Raw genomic sequence first — 19,062 nt, forward strand, 5'->3', positions numbered from 1 at the left:
ATCTATGAACATAGTAAAAAACACTGAACTGTACACTTTAAATGGATGAATTACATGGCATGTAAATTATACACCAATATAGCTTTTTTAAAATACTAAATAAACATGTGTTTGTGTGATGCCATGGCACAGTGGAACATGCAGTAATTGCAGGGCTGGCCAGCCCTACCATCACAGTGTGACATAGGAAAACCTGAAAATAGATATGTGATCAAGCCTGATGCAGACCATTTCAGCCCAACAAAAACTAAATGACTTTACTACAGATTTATCCTCTAAGGATTACAGAATTTAAGTGCTAAAAAGAAGAGTCCAACTCTCTGTTTTTTTTTAAAAAAAAAAAAAAGCAAGCTCAGAAAAGTCCATGACTGACTTAGTCACTTGTAAAAATTTGGGTTGCCCCATTTGTAAATATGGATTGGACTAGACTTGTAAATATAATCTAGAAGAGGACACAATCAGGACAGTTATGAAAAAATCTATGGAAAAATTCTATCATTACCTTTAGCTTCTGAACACACAGCCAAAAATCCATCTTCTGTCATGGCTTTAAATAAAGGTCTGACTCCATAGGTATCTCTGCCCAGGAACACTTTCTTATTGGCAGTATCCAGTAAAATAAAGGCAAACACCCCATCCAACATGCAAACTGTTTGCTCAATTCCTCCTTTGTCATAAAGATGAAGGATTATCTCACCATCCACTTTTGTCTGATATTCAAATTCAAAATGGTGTTGCAGCTTAAGGAAATAATAGCAAAACAAAAATGTGAGAATCCTTGTGCATTTACTAATTTTTTAATTACAGAGTTGCTTCGGTATTTCTTTGATCTGTAAATGCATGCACTTTAGTGATTTAAAAGAATCATGTCATTATCAAAATACAGCTTGTCTGAATACAGGATCCCACAAGCTAAGTCTGAAAATTTTAATTGCATTCTGATAAACAGAATACAGAGGCAAGGTGCCTCTGTATTGTGTAGAGGGATGGAAATGCATATTCTATACATCTATGTATGTACTACATAGATATTTACATCAATATGTACATTAGGCAAATAAGCTGCCCAGTTATCATGACACTAAAAAACATATCTTCCACAACTGTGAGATTTTGGTTTGGGAATGTAGCATTGGCTGAGTTTCTTCTGGTTCAGTCTCACACCCTTTCTATGAAAATAGAAAGCTGGAGCTCCCGTCGTGGTGCAGTGGTTAACGATTCCGACTAGGAACCATGGGGTTGCGGGTTCGATCCCTGGCCTCGCTCAGTGGGTCAAGGATCCAGCATTGCCGTGAGTTGTGATGTAGGTTGCAGATGCGGCTGGGATCCCACGTTGCTGTGGCCCTGGTGTAGGCCAGCAGCTACAGCTCCAATTCGACCCCTAGCCTGGGAACCTCCACATGCCATGGGAGCGGCCCAAGAAAAGGCAAAAAGACCAAAAAAAAAAAGAAAAAGAAAAAAAAATAGAAAGCAAAAGGATAAATATATTTGGCACTATTCCCTGACAAATGAATGATTCCATCAAAATGATGGAGACACATGGTCCAAAACAAAGCTTCTGGTACTGGGGAGAAATGTAGCTCCCCGTCCTTCCACCACCTTCAGAGGCATTAGAGTTACTTCTCAGTACTGAACAAAAAAGACTGTGGAGCTTGATTCATCCACACCTCCCAGTGGAACAGCAAAGAGACCATCATTCCCATTGCATGTAGAGAGGGATCCATTAAGTTAGGCCTCAACTCCATGGCGCTCTCTCCATCACCACAGGTAAGCTGCGAGAGTGACAAGTTCTTGGTGTGTTCCTCTATCTTTGTACTTCTCCTATTTTTGGCTGATAATATAGAGAGAAGAGACTCACTTAAACAATATCAAGTAGAAATGCTAGATACATTGGAGCATTTAAAACCTGTTTTTTAAATTTCAAAAAACTCCGTCTCTATGTTTGCATGTGTATGACCTATAAAGCATGTTTCACAAACACGCTCCATCTATCAATTTGTGAACTTTTTTGTTGATAAGCTGGAACTGTCCAAAACGAGCTTTGGCTGCTTGCAGTGATTTAAAAAGCCGCCTCCTGGTCACCTCTCCCTGCTCTGAGAGACTGTCAGTGATGAACTCTGTCACTAGGAGGTAGGGTTTGGAAACAGTCTTCTGCTCACCCTTCTGGGTTTAAGTATCTGCAGGATAAATGAGCTAAAGCATTTGATCATTTCAGCAACAGCTTCTCAAATCCATCCTCAGTCCCCACCACGTCATCACTGCCCTTCAGCCTAAAGCTTGCATGCAATTTACTGGTTAATGACTCTCATATACCACTTCCCACTCTCCTGAAACCACCCTGGGATAAAAGCCCCACCTAGAAATCACTGCCACCTGACTTGTTGGCTGTAGGCCTCTGATGCCCACCACAGGGAGAGGGCCTCCTCCCACTCCCAACACACTGCTGGCTGTATTTTAGTAGAAAATTTTACTTTCATCCATAAAGGGGAACTTAGAAGCTTATGTTGCAGCATTCTTTAAATAAGCCTGAATGTCGATTCTACTCTAGACAGATTTTTAGCTGCTCACACTGCATAACTCTAAGATTAAGAGAAGCGATACAACTTCTGCTTCTGAAAATACAACATATATGACTAATTTAGAATAGAAATATTTTCAAAATATTTAACTTTTTAATAACTTTTAAGCAAAATACATAAAAACAGCTATGTTCAAATAAAACAAGGCATTGCCATCTCATTTAAGACAAGAGTCAGGCTACTTTCACCATAGTATTAAGTTAGCATTCTCTCGTACATGGGACTAACTCAGCTTAGTAAGAAAGTTTTAACTGCTCCCCTCCTCTATTCCCACTAGCTTCTAACTCCATTCTCACCTTTCCTGTTCACCATTTCACTTCTAAGCACCTATAAAAATGATGTCGGGGTACAGTAGGCCCTTACTAAATATATGAAAAGGAATTTGCTGAAAAACTATAGCAACTCTTCAAATAAGAGAATGTTCCATAAGCAGACAACAAACAATGGCTAAAGCTATTATTCAAAAATAAAAATATCTAGAAGTATCTAGAATATAAATCCCCACCTATGAATGACAGGCATACATAAAGATGGTTCAGGAGTTACTACCGTGGCTCAGTTGTTAATGAACCCAGCTAGTATCTATGAGGATGTGGGCTCAATCCCTGGCCTTGCTCCATAGGTTAAAGATCCAGTATTGCCATGAGCTGTGATGTAGGTCACAGGTGCGGCTCAGATCCAGCGTTGCTATGGCTGTGGTGTAGGCTTGCAGCTACAGCTCTGATCAACCCCTAGCCTGGGGACCTCCATATACCATATGCCACAGGTGCGGCCCTTAAAAAAAAAAAAAGTTCAAAAAGTACCAAGAAACATCACAACCAAATATATGAACCTTGAATGAAATCTGGCTCAAAACCAGAAAACAACCATTAATATATTGATTCTTGGAACATCTGGGGAAATTTAACATGAACTGGACATTAGAGGGTATTAGGAATTCTTAGGTTTAGTAATAGTATCGGTATTAGGGAGAAGAATGCCCTTATTCTTAGAAGGTAAATATTTACATATCTAGAAATCAAGTGTCATAATTTCTGCAGTATACTCTAAAATGATTAAGCCAAAAATTGAATGTGTGTGTATATAGGAAGAGAGAGATAAGCCAAAAATGGCAGGCAAAACATTAACAAATATTTGATGCATATACTCAATGTTCTGTTCTTTTCTATAAATGTGAAATTTTCAAAATTAAAAGCTGGGGAGGAAAGTGACAAAAAATAACTTGCAAATCTTAGATGAAAAATTTCTTATGAAACACTAGCCAAATAATTCCAGCTTGCAAGGCTCTTAGCAAATTTGGCTTCCTCAGGTCAGAGTTTCCAAACCCTTATACTACTCTCATCCTAAGAGTACACTTTGACCAGATTAGACAGTTGCTCCCACTTTAATGCTGCACAAAGTCTTACTTCTTACACCCTATGGTATCTGGCTACCTGTCTGTCCTTTGGCTCTGATTATGTCAGTTATGCAACAGCAACATCTTAAGGGCAGCATTACATAAAAGCTACAAATGTGATTACCCACAAACTATTAAATTCTACCCCTGCCTTAAAATCTTCAAGTTTCATTGCCGTTAGAATTACACGCCAACTCTCTGCCAAGTCCTGCCGCACCTCCCTCACTTCATCTTGCCCACCTGCCCTCTGTTGATTTACAACAATCGCAAGGTTCTACACATTCAAGTCACTGTGCATGAGATGCTCTTCCCAGTCCTACTAGCTGATCCTTGTCCATTAGGTTTTAGTTCACGTGCCAATTCCTCAAGAGGCTTTCTGTGACCACGTGTACTGAAACAAGATCTCCCATATCCAACAGCTCCATATTCATTTCTACAGAGTGCTTGGTATATGTACAATCATTTTCTTTTTTTGTCTGCTCCCCAATGGAATAAACTCCCCTAGCATGCAGACCTACCTCTCATATTTACTACTATATTCCCAGTGCCTAACATAGTCTCTAACTAATATTAAAACACATGAAAGGTTTAAAAAAAGATTCTAAGAGTTAAGAACCTAAAATGTAATCCTCAATATCATTTTTTTGTGACTGAATCATTTCCCCTCTTTGTGCACCAGTGCCCTATCTCATTGTAGCAAATGGGTTAATGAACATGGAAAGTGTTTGAAAAGTAAAAAAAAGCATTATACAAAATATACTAAAACTAATATCACCAACTAGCTCTGATGCGTCATCATAGCCAGATATCTTCTGGTTTCATTTTATTTACCTTCTTATGGTTGTAGATTTCACCATTGTAACAGAGCCACAAATAAGGATATTTCTTCACTCGAATTGGCTGCATTCCAAACAGCTGGTCAACCACCGCCAACCGGTGAAATCCAAAGCAGCAGTTGGTATATCCGTTGACATTCTCAAAACGAAATGCATCTGGACCCCTGTGTGCAATCTTCATAGCACTCAGACACTGAACAGAAAGGCAGTCATCGCTGCCAAAGAGGGCCCAAATGCCACACATGGTGGGCTGGAGCTGTAGGCTCTCTGTGGAGAGAAAAGCAGACCAGTTAAATATCCAATTCATTTCTGTATTAAACCTTGATTCCCAAGACTTGCATAAACCACTTCAAAGACTGAAATATAAATTATCTTATCTACAGTAATTTTCCATTAGGTTGGCAGGCACATAGGAGTAGAGAATGATTTAATTTTTTTTGACAAGTATACAGAAAAAGTGAATGACCTTCACATCTAGCCAGCTAAATATAGCAGCTTACCTCCAAAGCCTGCATTCATCTCATATTAGGATTTGGTAAGCTAGAGCTGATAATGTTCAGGCCACATTTTGAGTTTTACTCCCAAGATACAGATAGACATGAAGGCTGGCTCCAACTTAGTCAGAAATCCCAGCCTCACTCTCCACACCCCAGAATCTCAAAGGCCCTCAAAAATTCTAGAAATTACTACAGGTGCCTCATGCATCTCCTTGACAATTACATTTCTTTCTCTTTACCTGTATCAACCTACGTAGAGTGGGAAGAAAAAAAAAATGCTCATACATACTAAGTGTATATTAAGATACACAGCCATTACAAGCACTTCACAACTTCTAGCTTACTTCTAAGAGACTTATTCACACGATCACAGAAATTCTAGAGAGAAAGCAGTATTATCTGATATCCTGGCTTTATAACAAAAAAAAAAATTTAAGTTGAGAGAAATATAAAATGTTCTCCATAAAAATAGCCTAAATGATAAAAAATATTCTCAAACACTTTTATCCCAAAGCTGCGTTGGTCATAAGAAAGCAAAGTCAGTGCAACATACACAGCTACATCTCTAAAAACAAGGCTCATCCTTGTAAGCCAAGAATCAAGTAAATACTTCCTACAAAGGTTAGTTACTTTGCAATCTCAAAACTCTCAAGTGTGAAATAAAGGGCTGTTTTATTTGAATGCAGCCAGCTCAAAACTGTTGTTTTATAAAAATATCTCTAACTTGGAAACCATTTTGGTATTTAAGTGATGCTGGGAAAACTGGACAACTACGTGTAAAAGAATGAAATTAAAACATTCTCTAACACCATACATCAAAATAAACTCAAAATGAATTAAAGGCCTAAATGTACAACCAGATACTATAAAAATCTTAGAGGAAAACTAGGAAGAACGCTCTTTGACATAAATCTCAAGAGTATAATTGAAATCCTCTTCCTAGAGTGGATCTGAAAACAAACCAATGGGACCTAGTTAAACTTAAAACTTTTGCAAAGCAAAGGAAACCATAAACAAAATGAAAAGACAACCCACAGAATGGGAGAAAATGTTTGCAAACAAAGCAACCAATGACCAACGAAGGATTAATCTCCAAAACATACAAACTCATGCAGTTCAACATCAAAAAAACAAACACAATAAAAAATGGGCAGAAAATGTAAATAGATATTTTCCCAAAGACATACAGATGGCCAAAAAGCACATGAAAAGATACTCAACATCACTAATTATTAGAGAATGTAAAGCAAAACTACAATGAGGTATCACCTCACACCAGTCAGAATCACCATCATCAAAACGTCTACAAACAGGAATTCCCTGGTGGCACCGTGAGATAAGGATCCGGCATTATCACTGCAGTGGCTTAGGCTGATGCTATTGTATAGGAACTTCCATGTGATGGAGGTGTGGCCAAAAAAAAAAGGGGGGGGGGGGTCTACAAACAATAAATGCTGGAGAAGGGTGGAAATGTAAATTGGTACAACCACTATGTTTTCCACTATGGAAAACAGCATGGAAGTTCCTCAAAAAAGCTAAAAATAGAACTACTATATGATTCAGCAATCCCACTCCTGGGCATATACCTAGAGAAAACCAAAATTTAAAAAGATATGGGAGTTCTCATCATGGTGCAGTGGAAATGAATCCGACTAGGAATGATGCAGGTTCGATCCCTGGTCTCACTCAGTGGGTTACAGATCCAGCATTGCCACAAGCTGTGGTGTAGGTCACAGACATGACTTAGATCTGGTGTTGCTGTGGCTGTGGCGCAGGCCAGCAGCTGTAGCTCTGATTAGACCCCTACCTGGGAACCTCCATATGCCCTGGGTGCAGCCCTCAAAGGACAAAAGACCAAAAAAAAAAAAAAAAAGATACATTCACCCAATGTTCATTACAGTACTATTTACAACAGACAAGACATGGAAGCAACCTAAATGTTCATCAAGAGAGGAGTGGATAAAGAAGAGGTGGTATATACATACAATGGAAAAAGAAAGAAGTAATGCCATTTACACCAACATGAATGGACCTAGAACTTATAATACTAAGTGAAGTTATACAAAGACAAACATCATGGTATCTCTTACAGATGGAATCTTAAAAAAAAAAAAAAAAAAAAAGGATATAAACACACTTACTTATAAAACAGAAACAGACTCACAAATTTCAAAAACAAATTTATGGTTACCAAAGGGGACAGGTGAAGAAGGGATGGATTAGGGGTTTGGGATTGGCATGTGCACACTACTGTATATGGCATGATGGTCAACAGGACCTGCTGTACAGCACAGGGAACTCTATCCAGTCAGTATCTGTGATAACCTATATGGGAAAAAAAATCTGAAAAAAAAAAGGGTATGTTTAAGTGTATAACTGAGTCACTTTGTTGTACAGGAGTTAATGTTGTAAATCAACTGTTAAAAATGGGGAAAAAATGCAAATTTGCAGCAAATGCCTAGATAATTTGGGACAGACACCATCAAGAAAAAATATATATTCAAGCTACATCAATCACTTTGAGCAATCCTCTCAAAACATTTCATTTGTATCTAAATTAATCAAAGCTTTGTTTGGCCTTTTAATGAGACCAAATCAAATTAATGGAAAATGGTATCAACTACAACAACTTGCAAATCAAGTATCTTATGTCCTGTGCAGCCCCCTACCAAGCACTTGGCCAAATAGCCTATAATCAAACACAGGCGTAACTCTGAGATATTGTGCATTTGGTTCCAGACCACCACAATAAAAGAAGTCACATGAATTTTGTGGTCTCCCAGTGCATGTAAGTGTTGCTTAGACCATGCCATAGTCTAGTAAGTGTGCAATAGCATTATGCCTAAGGAAAAATAAGGTACATATTTTAATTAAAAACTACTTTCTCTCTTGAGCAAATGGTGCTGTGAAAACTGGACAGCTGCATGTAAATCAATCAAACTAGAACACACCTTCACACCAAGCACAAAAATAAACTCAAAATTTCTTAAAGACTTAAAAATAAGACATAACATCATAAAACTCCTAGAAGAGATCATAGGCAAGACATTCTCTGACATATATCAGCAGTTGTTTTCTTAGGTCAGTCTCCCAAGACAATAGAAATAAAAACAAAAACAAAAACAAATGGCACCTAATCAAACTTAAAAGCTTTGGCATAGCAAAGGAAACCATGTAAAAACACATACACACACAAAAAGACAACCTAGGGAATGGGAGAAAATTGTTGCAGATGATGCAAATAACATGGTCTTAATCTCTAAAATATACAAAAAACTCATACAACTTAACACCCAAAAAACCTCCAAACAGGGAGTTCCCGTCGTGGCGCAGTGGTTAACGAATCCGACTAGGAAGCATGAGGTTGCGGGTTCGGTCCCTGCCCTTGCTCAGTGGGTTAACGATCCAGCGTTGCCGTGAGCTGTGGTGTAGGTTGCAGACGCAGCTCGGATCCAGCGTTGCTGTGGCTCTGGCGTAGGCTGGTGGCCACAGCTCCGATTAGACCCCTAGCCTGGGAACCTCCATATGCCGCAGGAGCAGCCCAAGAAATAGCAAAAAGACAAAAAGACAAAAAAAAAAAAAACCTCCAAACAACCCAATTGAAAAATGGGCAGAAGACCTAAGTAGACATTTCTCCAAAAAAGAACTACAGATAGCTAAAAAACACATGAAAAGATGCTCAATGTCACTAATAGTAGAGAAATGCAGATCAAAACTACCATGAGGTACCACCTCACACTGGTCAGAATGGCTACTGTTAATACATCTGTAAGTAACAAACACTGGAGAGGGTATTGAGAAAAGGGAACCCTACTACACTGCTGGAGGGAATGTAAATAGGTACAAGCACTATGAAAAACAGTATGGATGTTCTTCAGAAAACTAAATATACAATTACCATATGACCCAGCAATCCCACTCCTGGGCATATGTCCAAAAGGGCAAAAACTCTAATTCCAAAAGATACATACACCCCAACGTGCATTCAGCCCTATTCACACTAGCCAAGACATGGAAACAACCTAAATGTCCATCATATATAAGATGTGCTACATATATACAATGGAATACTACTCAGCCATCAAAAAGAATGAAATAATGCCATTCACAGCAACATGGATGCAAACTAGAGATTATCACACTAAGCAAATTAAGTCAGCAAGAGGACAAATGCCATATGATATCACTTATACGTGAAATCTAAAACATGGCACAAATGAATGTATTTCCAAAACAGACTCACAGACATGGAGAACAGACTTGCGGTTGCCAAGCAGAGGAAGAGGGAGAGAGAATGGGATTTGGGGGTTAGTAGATGCCAACTATTACATTCAAAATGGATGGACAATAAGGTTCTACTATGCTAGGGATTTGGGATTGGCATATACACACTGTGGTATGTGGAAGGACTGGCCAACACAGACCTGCTATATAGCACAGGGAACTCTACCTAATATTCTGTGGCAATCTGAATGGGAAAAGAATCTGAAAAAGAATAAACAAAAAAAAATTTAAATAAAGTTCTAATGCGTAGCACAGAGAACTATATCCAATCTCGTGGGATAGACCATGATGGAAATATAAAAAATAATATATATACATATATGTATATATATATATGACTGAGTCAATTTGCTGTACAGAAGCTGACACAATATTGTAAATCAACTATATTTTAATTTTTAAAAAATTTTAAATACTTTATTGCTCAAAAATGCTAGTCATCATCTGAGTCTTCAGCAAATTGTAATCTTTTTGCAATGGCAGCATCGAAGATCACTGACCACTTTAACAAATAATAATGAAAACATTTGAAGTTACCAAAATGTGACAGATACGAAATAAGCAAATGCTGTTGGAAAATGGCACTGATAGACTTGCACCACACAGGGTTGCCGCAAACATTCAATTTGTTAAAAACGAACAAAAAGCGGTATCTATAAAGCAAAGCACAGTAAAACTAAGTATGCCTATAATTTACTTTGAGATTTAGTGGGAAATTTCACTGAGATTTAAATGAGAGAACTACTGATGAGCCATCTACCCTCAACTCTATACCAATAAAAGATGTGCTGGGAAGGGAACACATGCTCTGAAAATCACCTGAGGTCATTAGTGAATCATTTACCTAAGTCTCCCTAATGCTGTTTAGTGAATCCCTTTAAGCATGCTATAAAAACACACTAAGCACTAAATTGGAGAAGAAAGAAAGGCAACAAATGTGAAGCACGCTTATTTATCGAGCAGGAAAAAGCAAATTACAGTTACCACCTATTATTTTTATTGAAATCAGTCTTACAAAGTTCCTACGTGGCAACACTTTTTCCTACTGCTGTTACCTGTCCTAGATAATTTTCCATACTTCATAAACGTCTAGAGCAGTGCTGTCCAAGAGAAATGTGAGCCACATATGTAATTTTAAATATACTAGTAGCCCCATTAAAAAAGAAAAAAAGTGCAATTTTAATATAGTTTATTATAACATGTAATCAGCATCAAAATTACTGACAAGATATTTTACAGTACTTTTCTCTATTAAATCATCAACACAGCACATCTCCATTAGACTAACCAGCATTTCAAGTTCTCAATGACCACATGTGACTACCAGACACCCAATTGGACACTGTTGTTTCATCGCATTTAATTTCTTAAACCAATACCTAATGTAAAAGTAAAATGTATGGTGAAGTTGAAAATCTCATCAACGAACTCCTGGACAGGTTCAAGACCTAAGTTACTTTTAATTAATCTTACAAAAATGCGACCCAAAAAATAAATAAATAAATAAGAGAGAGAGAGAGATGTCGGTACTTTAAAATTATTTGTCAAGCATCCCAGGCAATAAAGAGTGAAGAAATAACGTAGGTCACAGGCCGAAAAAGTAACTGTCCCTTCCTTCAAAAGAGTAACATTAATCTGAATCCAGCCCTGTAAAATAGATATCCACTTAAAAGAGGCACGTTTGGGGTTTTTTGCCTTTTCCCATACTGCGCCTCCTGTCGCCCTAAACACATGTCTTCTCATCGGGATTAGCTCAGCGAGTCACTTGTTGAGTCTTGCAATCTACAGACATGGGAGGAGGGGTAGCTGGGTGAAAAACGGAAGCGGGAGGTGAGATAAGTACAGATCCCACGGAAGCCTGAAAGACTGCCCGGGAGACCCTTCCTCCTGGAAAAAGACGCAGCGACTGCCAGAGGACTCGCGACTGCACCCAGGCCACGTGCACCTCCAGGCCGCCCGCTGCAGGATCCCCGAAATGTGATATTTCCGCAGGCTTGACAATATAAAATATAGTGAAATTTACACTGGCCAACTTAAGCTGCTGCTGCTGCTGCTTCTGCTGCTGCCTTCTCTCCGGAGTGGCCAGGTCTCCGCTCTGCGAGTCACGCGACCCCTCCCTCCCTGCCCGCAAAAGAGATTTTCCCTCCCCAGCTGCTCCCAGGTGCGCAACAATCGGCCCTGCCCCCACGCACCCCAGCTTTGCCCCGCAAGAGCTGCAGCATCCGAGGACGCCAGGATCTGCGTCTGCCCACCAGTCGGGAGAGCCAGGCTACAGCACATCCTCCTCCCGGTCCCGAGTGGTGGGGGATGGGGGGCCACGGAGGGAGGGCAACGCAACTAGGGGAGGCCGGGCTTACCTGGGCTCCAATGGGGCAGGTGAGCGGGAGACGGCGGGGCTGGGGCCTGCGGGCTGGCGGGGAAGGTACAACCTCCTCGTACCTCTCACTTTATAGCTGCCTAGCTCCTGTAATGCGTGCGGGAAGTTTCATCATGTCTGCGAGAACCAACCAGAGCGCAGGGGCGTGGCCTGCAGGGCGTGAAGACGCCGGCCTGGAGCGGGACAGGATGTTGGAGCAAGCAGGGCGGAGGAAATGCTCGGTTTCCAGCTTCTTAAAGTGTTAGTGCACCTGCTGAGGGATAGGCTCAGAGGTCTGGCCAGGTGCTACACTGATACCTGGGATTACCTCACCTGCTGTTCTAACAATTCATTAATCTTCTGCACTTGGTTTGTTCTTAGGGTGATCATCACCAATTGATTACAGTACCTCTCCTCAGCAGGTCTCCATGTCCTTAATTGCCAGGTCTCTAGAAGTACTTTATTTCCTACTTACTACGAAGAGAACATCTGATACATAGCTGTGGATGTGCATATATTTGTCAAATTAATAAACAGTGGAGGCAGATGCGAATCTCTGGAAGGGGCTCCACTTTTTATTAAATGCATATTAGATTTCATTAGGTTCTTCTGTCTCGGCCAGAGATAAATTTCTCCTTCCTCTGAACATATAACTCAGTGTATTTGTATTTTCTGATGTGGTTGTATTGGTGCTCAACCAGATGGTCACCTTGTTGGCTGTGTCGATTTTTTCACCTTTTGAATCCTGCTGTCTGGCTGAAGTGATGAGATTCTGGTGTCATTTTTATTATTTCCATTACTGGAGTTACAATAAAGTTTTAGCAATGCACTTAACTAAGTCAGTCACATTTTCTGTGAGTTTTCATTCATTTCACTTTTAGGAAGAAATATCTCTTTGGGGTCGGGGAGCAAGTGAGGGGTGGGGCAAGCTTGGGAGCCATGAGGAGTTCCATCCCCATATCTCCTAGATTCTCTTCATCCATTTCCAGACCACAGGGTGTTCTGCTGTATCCTGATGGGAGGCGGGTAACGGGGATATGAATTTTCTGGGTGACTGAGGTTCTCCAAATTACCAGAGTGCTTTGAGGTCTGGAAGAGAGAGAGGTAGAGAGGTACAGCGAGGATGCTCCGGTGTCCTCCCCCAAAGTGCCTCCTCCCTGCTCCCGGCCCCGCCCCTGTTTGTCTGGCATGTCTGGCAGACTGGACATTACTTCATTCCTGAAAGGGCTTGCTGCTGCCAGGAGGAGTCCACCTTAGATAAGGCTGGGAGGAAGGGGAGCAGACACAAAGGCAGGATAATGGGGGGAAAGTATTCAAGCTGTATCTGTGAACCAGGCGGTAAGAAAGAAATGACTCAATAAAAAACAAGCAAATGAATAAACCAAAACATTGACTGGCTCTCTATTTCACAGGGTGGGAGAAGGAACCTCAAGCCTGGCTATTTGAAGGTTGCCTAGTAGGCTGGTATGTAAGAGATGATGCTTCTATATTTGTTTGCATTTTTTTTAGGGATATAATCACTACTTGTTATTACCATCCTCTTTTGCATTTTATTTCACCCTCACCCTTTATTTGTAAACTCTAACTTCTCAGAGATCAACCCAAATACTACCTGAGAGACTTCTTACTTGTTGAGTTACTGAATGGTGAGTTGGAGCAGAGTAAGTGAGAAGTAGAATGTTCACAGCTTGCTAAAACAGATTTGATGATGCTTTCTTTGTGGTCTTCAGGAAAATGAATCCTTCCTTCTTGTGGCTCCCACTTCACTTACAGCTGAAGTTCCAGCCTTACAATATTGGTAACTGAGTTCACAGATGAGTCTCTTACCTAGCTGTGACTTCCTAACAGTCCCATCAAAATGTGTTAACAACCTTTACTTTTACACTGCAAATAAGATTTCCCCCCATTTAAAGATAATTGAGAATCAGAGACAGGACAGGACTTACAATTACACAGTTATGTATCCAGGATTTGAACCCAAAGGGACCTGAACCCAGACTCCAGTCTCCACCACCTCACATGGCCTCTTGCTTGGAAGACTGATCTATATAACAGGATTGTCCTTTTTAGTTCAGGGCACAACTGAGATCCAGGTTGCCCTGTATTAAGATATAGCATATTCCTAAGTATAATCTTTTTTCCAGACTTCAATTGTATTTTTTTTATTGGAAGCTAGAAATGAACCAGAGACACTTTTTAATTGTTTTAATTGAGCTGTTAAAAATGTAAAGTTCAGGCGTTCCCATGGCTCAGTGGTAACGAATCTGACTAGCATCCATGACGATGTGAGTTTGATTCCTGGCCCTGCTCAGTGGGTTAAGGATCCGGTGTTGTGATGAGCTGTGGAGTAGGTCACAAAGAAGTCTCAGATCCCTTTGTGGCTGTGGCTGGCAGCTGCAGCTTCAATTAGACCCCTAGCCCAGGAACTTCCACATGCCATGGGTGCAGCCCTAAAAAGCAAAAATAAATAAATAAATAAATAAATAAATAAATGTTCATCCTGTTCCTCTTTTGAAAAGACCCTGGTGTCAGTATCCCCTTCTTCCCCCATCCCCACTTACCCACCCCCCTCTGTTGCTCATACTTTACCAAAGCTTGTTATGTAAAATTAACATGCTCTATCTGCAGGGTCCACAATCAGAGAACAGCTCTAGCAGAAAATATTACTTAAAACAAGAGTTTCACATGAAAATAATCTAATCGGTATATAGTTATAAATAAGAATATCTTTTTAATGTCAAACATGGAGCACTCTCACATGACAATAGTTGTACATTAGTCTCCCACTGATTGAGAAGCATAAGTTATAAGCCACTTAAAATTTAGTAAAGATTTTGAAACTTGTTTTGTTTTCTTCAGCATAAGAGCATCCACATATATCTTAAAATATAATTCTTCACATGTGTTCACAATGCCTTTGATAGGCAAGATGGGTAAGGGCCACTCAATTATTAAGTGATAGTGTAAGTAGAATGGAAATGACAGTGGAGGTGATAAGGACCACAAGAGGTTTCTAAGGGAGTGGAATGATCAAATCAACTTTTTTAAGAACTAACCTCAACAACTGTGGGAACCAACTGCAGTGAGGAGGCCTGGGAAGAAGGTCAATTAGAAAGCAGAAGAGAATGTGAGCAGCTCTGGGATGCAGAGAGGAAGAGCCATAGAGACAGTGGGTATGAGGGTGAGGTAGAGGGAAAACCCAGAACAGTCTAAACTTGAGGAATAGATTGAAAGAGAAACCATGAGGGGGAGGTATTAGAACAGGGACGTCTGCAGGCTGGGAAGGGGTTGGAATGAGGGGCAACATTGTGTTTAGTTTAGTACCTATTAAGATAGCAATGCCTAGCTAATCCGTGAGGCAGTTGGATGGATGTATAAAACTAAGACTAAAACTAAAGAGATCTGAGTTAGAGTTTTAGACAACAGTAAAGCATAGTGGTTACATTAACAGTTTTGGAGTCAGATAGACAATGCATTCCATCAAAGCTCTGCTCTTTCCTAACTTTATGGGACTGGGCAAGATGTAGAGCCTTACTGAACATAACTCCTCCATTTGAAAATGAGGATAGTAATACTCAGAGGAGTTTTTGGTGTAGATGCAATAAAACAAGGCATATAGAGAAGTTAGCAAAGTGCCTGGCACATAATAGTAAATGTTAGATGCCATTATTATTACATAGTTTATTGAACCATGACTAGAGGTCATGAAACCAAAGGATTGGAACTGATAACCCTAGGAGTACATGAGAGAGAATTATCAAAGACGCCTTGGAGACGCCAACTCTGGACAGGCAGGTAGAGCAGGATCATGGCCTGGAAGCCTGTGGAAGAGTTGCAACAAGTAGGGGGATGGATCAGAATCATCATACTAAGGGACAGAAACTTAACCATTAAATCTCTTAATGAGGATGTCCTTGTTGACTGGAATAGTACTTTGAAGAAAGAAAGGGTAGAAGTAGTACATGGAGACAGCATTTAGGCTTCCTAGAAATTTGAAGGCTTTAAGTACTATATATATATATATAGTATTACTATATGTGTGTGTGTGTGTGTGTGTGTGTGTGATTTGAAGAAAAAATACACTCTAGCTTAAAACCAAGAAGGGGCTAATTAGTAGTATTGACATAGCTGAAGTGATTCTCTCCAGGAACTTTCTCCTCAGTATGTGATCATAGTATTATTTCTCCTATCTTAAAAACAACAAATTAATAACTCTGTAACTCTGCTTCTTCCTCTGTCTACTACTCCATCTCTCTTTTTAACCTTTACAGCAAAACTCTTTGAATGGTTAATAGAAGCTCCCCATTTCCAATTTTCTTCTACACTCACTCCAAAAGAACTTCTCTCCCACATTCCACCAAAATTTCTAATGTCAGAGTTACCAGTAACCCTCACATTATAAAACTCAATGGTAATTGCTCAGTCCTCGCCTTAGCTGATCTCTTAACACCATTTGATAATTAATCACAGTCTGCCCTTTAAATACTTGGCTTTCAGGTTTTATATTCTCTTAATTTTCCTCTTTTATTACTAGCCACTATGTTTCCTTTGTTGGTTCCATATCATTATCTTGATCTCTTAATATTGGAGAGCCCTACAGTTCACTCCTTTGTGATTATAATTATGATGATGATTAGTTTAACCTATATTTATTATTCACTTAGAAATCTAATCTGGCATCATGACCGTACACAACTTTACATGTTTATGACTTCCGAATTTATATCATAAGCCTAGATCTTTCCAGAAATTCCAGAATACTATATCCACTTTCATTTCAGCATTTCCATTTGAAATTCTTTTAAAAACTATAAATTTTTGAAACATATATTAACTAAATTAATGCTTTCAAGTTGGAGTCCTTCCTAAAATAAAAATTAAACTATTCACATGAGAGTAGTTGTTATTGGGTGTCTAGTGATAGCAAAATTTATAATGAAACAACCTACTTTAGCCACACTTTAAGTTTAAATTTCACTCATCATTATATTCACTTGAAAATCATTTTTATAGATGTTTCAATTACATTATTTTCCATCTGGAGATAAGCAGACAACAGCATCCACATTCACCAATTCCTTGCTATCTAATTCCCAAACCATCCAGGATCCATGCTCCACAAATTGAAAAACATAACTGTATTACCAGTTAATTTATATGCATATCCAAATGCGTATGCCTTCAAGGTAGAGCCCACTATTTAAATTTTATATAGGTTGACATTTAGCCTAGATGACTGGTCCTGTTTCTCTTCATTTAAGTACATTACTTACAGGGATTCTCTTTTCAATCATTACAATTCAGAATGAGGAAAACAAATATCCTCATGTTAGCCCTCTAGCCCTCAGTCTTCTCTCTTCCTAAAGGTACCACATGCATCTGTTCACATCCCAAACACAGTTCAAAGGTTAAATAGCAGATGATAAAATTTGAGAATTCCAAATACATCATTAAATGGCCATGATGTTTTGCTTTGTGATATTTTGACTAGATATTAAAACTCATTTTTCTCTTTGTGTAAAACAATAAAAGAACAATTAACATGGTCCTAAAAGACACTTCTTAGAAAAATTAAAATGGCAGTAAGATGTAGGATGGAACTGTAGTGAAAAGAGACTAAAAGAAAGGAGACTAATTGGGAGGTAACAGATGATGGAAGCAGTAGTAGGGATGTCCAGACATTTCCAAGGTAAATTCTCTAGGACTTGGAGCAAAGAGGATAAGGAGAATGAAGGAGCAAAAGGGTTCTAGGATGACTCTAAAATCTCTATCTTTGTGTGAAGGATGATATATTAACCAAATGTGAAATAAAAGAAGAGGATATTTGAGAGATATAGGTTCAGTTTTGTCCATATTAAATTCAAAGCTTCTGGGAGGCATCTAGTTGATGACCCAATAGAAGTTGAACATAAGGATCGAGCTCATCAATGTATCAATAGCATGCATCAAAACCATCTACCAAGATTTTTATTCACTAACAATGAACAGGGACAAAGGGCACCTCTATTTAAAATGATCTTATCTCAAGTTCCCCAAAGGTTCAAGCCCTGGCCTCAGGTTCAAGGCACAAACTGGGTTGGTAATATACTGAGTAACATATGATAAGTTTAAAACGATAGTCTGCTGCCATATCTAGGACAAAATCCCAGATCTTTCAAGCTGTGATTTGAACAAGGAATGCAACTTTTTTGAGCAAAACAAAAAATTTCTTTTTTGAGGAATACTATTAGGAGCCTTTCAAGGTTGTTATAAAAATTAATTGAGATTTTTAAAATAAAAAGAAATGAAAACATTTCCCAACACATAACTGCTCAATAAATGGTACATTTTGAAAGTCATACGAGTATTTGGAGAATGGAATTAATCAACCTGAAAGGGTAAAAGACTTGGGGATTAAAGACCAGGCCTTGGAAATGCCAACATTTTAGGAGTAAGAAGAGAATGATCAAGAAAACGCACTATCAAATATCAGCAAGAGGCCAGAGAAGATGTCCCACAAACTAGGAGCAATAGAGAAAATTACTTCAATAGTTATGGGATAGGCCAATAGCTTCAATATCAGAAGTAAGGAATACTGAAATTAGAATTGTATCATTGAAAATGAAGAATTCATTGGGGACTCAAGAATAATTTTGATAGAATTGTGAATCTAGTGAGCCTCTTGCCTATATACTTAGGGATGGCACCTGAGGTTGATGTCTAAAGAGCTTGTGACCAGACATTTGTTTTATTTTATTTTTTATGATTTTTATTCTTTCCATTATAGTTGATTTACAGTATTCCATCAATGTCTACTGTAAGCAAAGAACATACATTCTTTTTGTCACATTATCCTCCATCATGCTCCATCACAAGTGACTAGATATATTTCTCTGTGCTATACAGCAGGATCTCATTCCTTATCCACTCCAAATGCAATAGTTTGCATCTATTAACCCCAGACTCCCAGTCCATTCCACTCCCTCCCCCTCTGCCTTGGCAACCACAAGTCTATTCTCCAAGTCCATAAGTTTCTTTTCGGTAAAAAGGTTCATTTGTGCCATATATTAGATTTCAGATATGTGATATCATATGGTATTTGACTTTCTCTTTCTGACTTTTTCACTTAGTGTGA

At 39.0% G+C, this 19,062-nt stretch overlaps 1 protein-coding gene across 2 annotated transcripts in view; it reads right to left on the bottom strand.

The window, feature by feature from the left end:
* ASNS (asparagine synthetase (glutamine-hydrolyzing)) overlaps positions 1–19,062 on the bottom strand; it is a 180,348-nt gene that overhangs the window by 13,506 nt on the left and 147,780 nt on the right. The window contains exons 3-5 of one of the 2 annotated variants that reach the window (XM_047751761.1): positions 11,950–13,037; positions 4,807–5,078; positions 503–740 (exon numbers count right to left, since the gene is read on the bottom strand). In XM_047751761.1, coding sequence (XP_047607717.1) covers positions 503–740; positions 4,807–5,055 — 487 coding nt within the window. In that variant the 5' untranslated portion in view covers positions 5,056–5,078; positions 11,950–13,037. The remainder of the gene's footprint in view (positions 1–502; positions 741–4,806; positions 5,079–11,949; positions 13,038–19,062) is intronic. The other variant, XM_047751762.1, reaches the window with a different exon arrangement.

This window comes from Phacochoerus africanus, chromosome 11 (assembly GCF_016906955.1).
Source record: "Phacochoerus africanus isolate WHEZ1 chromosome 11, ROS_Pafr_v1, whole genome shotgun sequence".
NCBI classification, from domain to species: domain Eukaryota; kingdom Metazoa; phylum Chordata; class Mammalia; order Artiodactyla; family Suidae; genus Phacochoerus; species Phacochoerus africanus.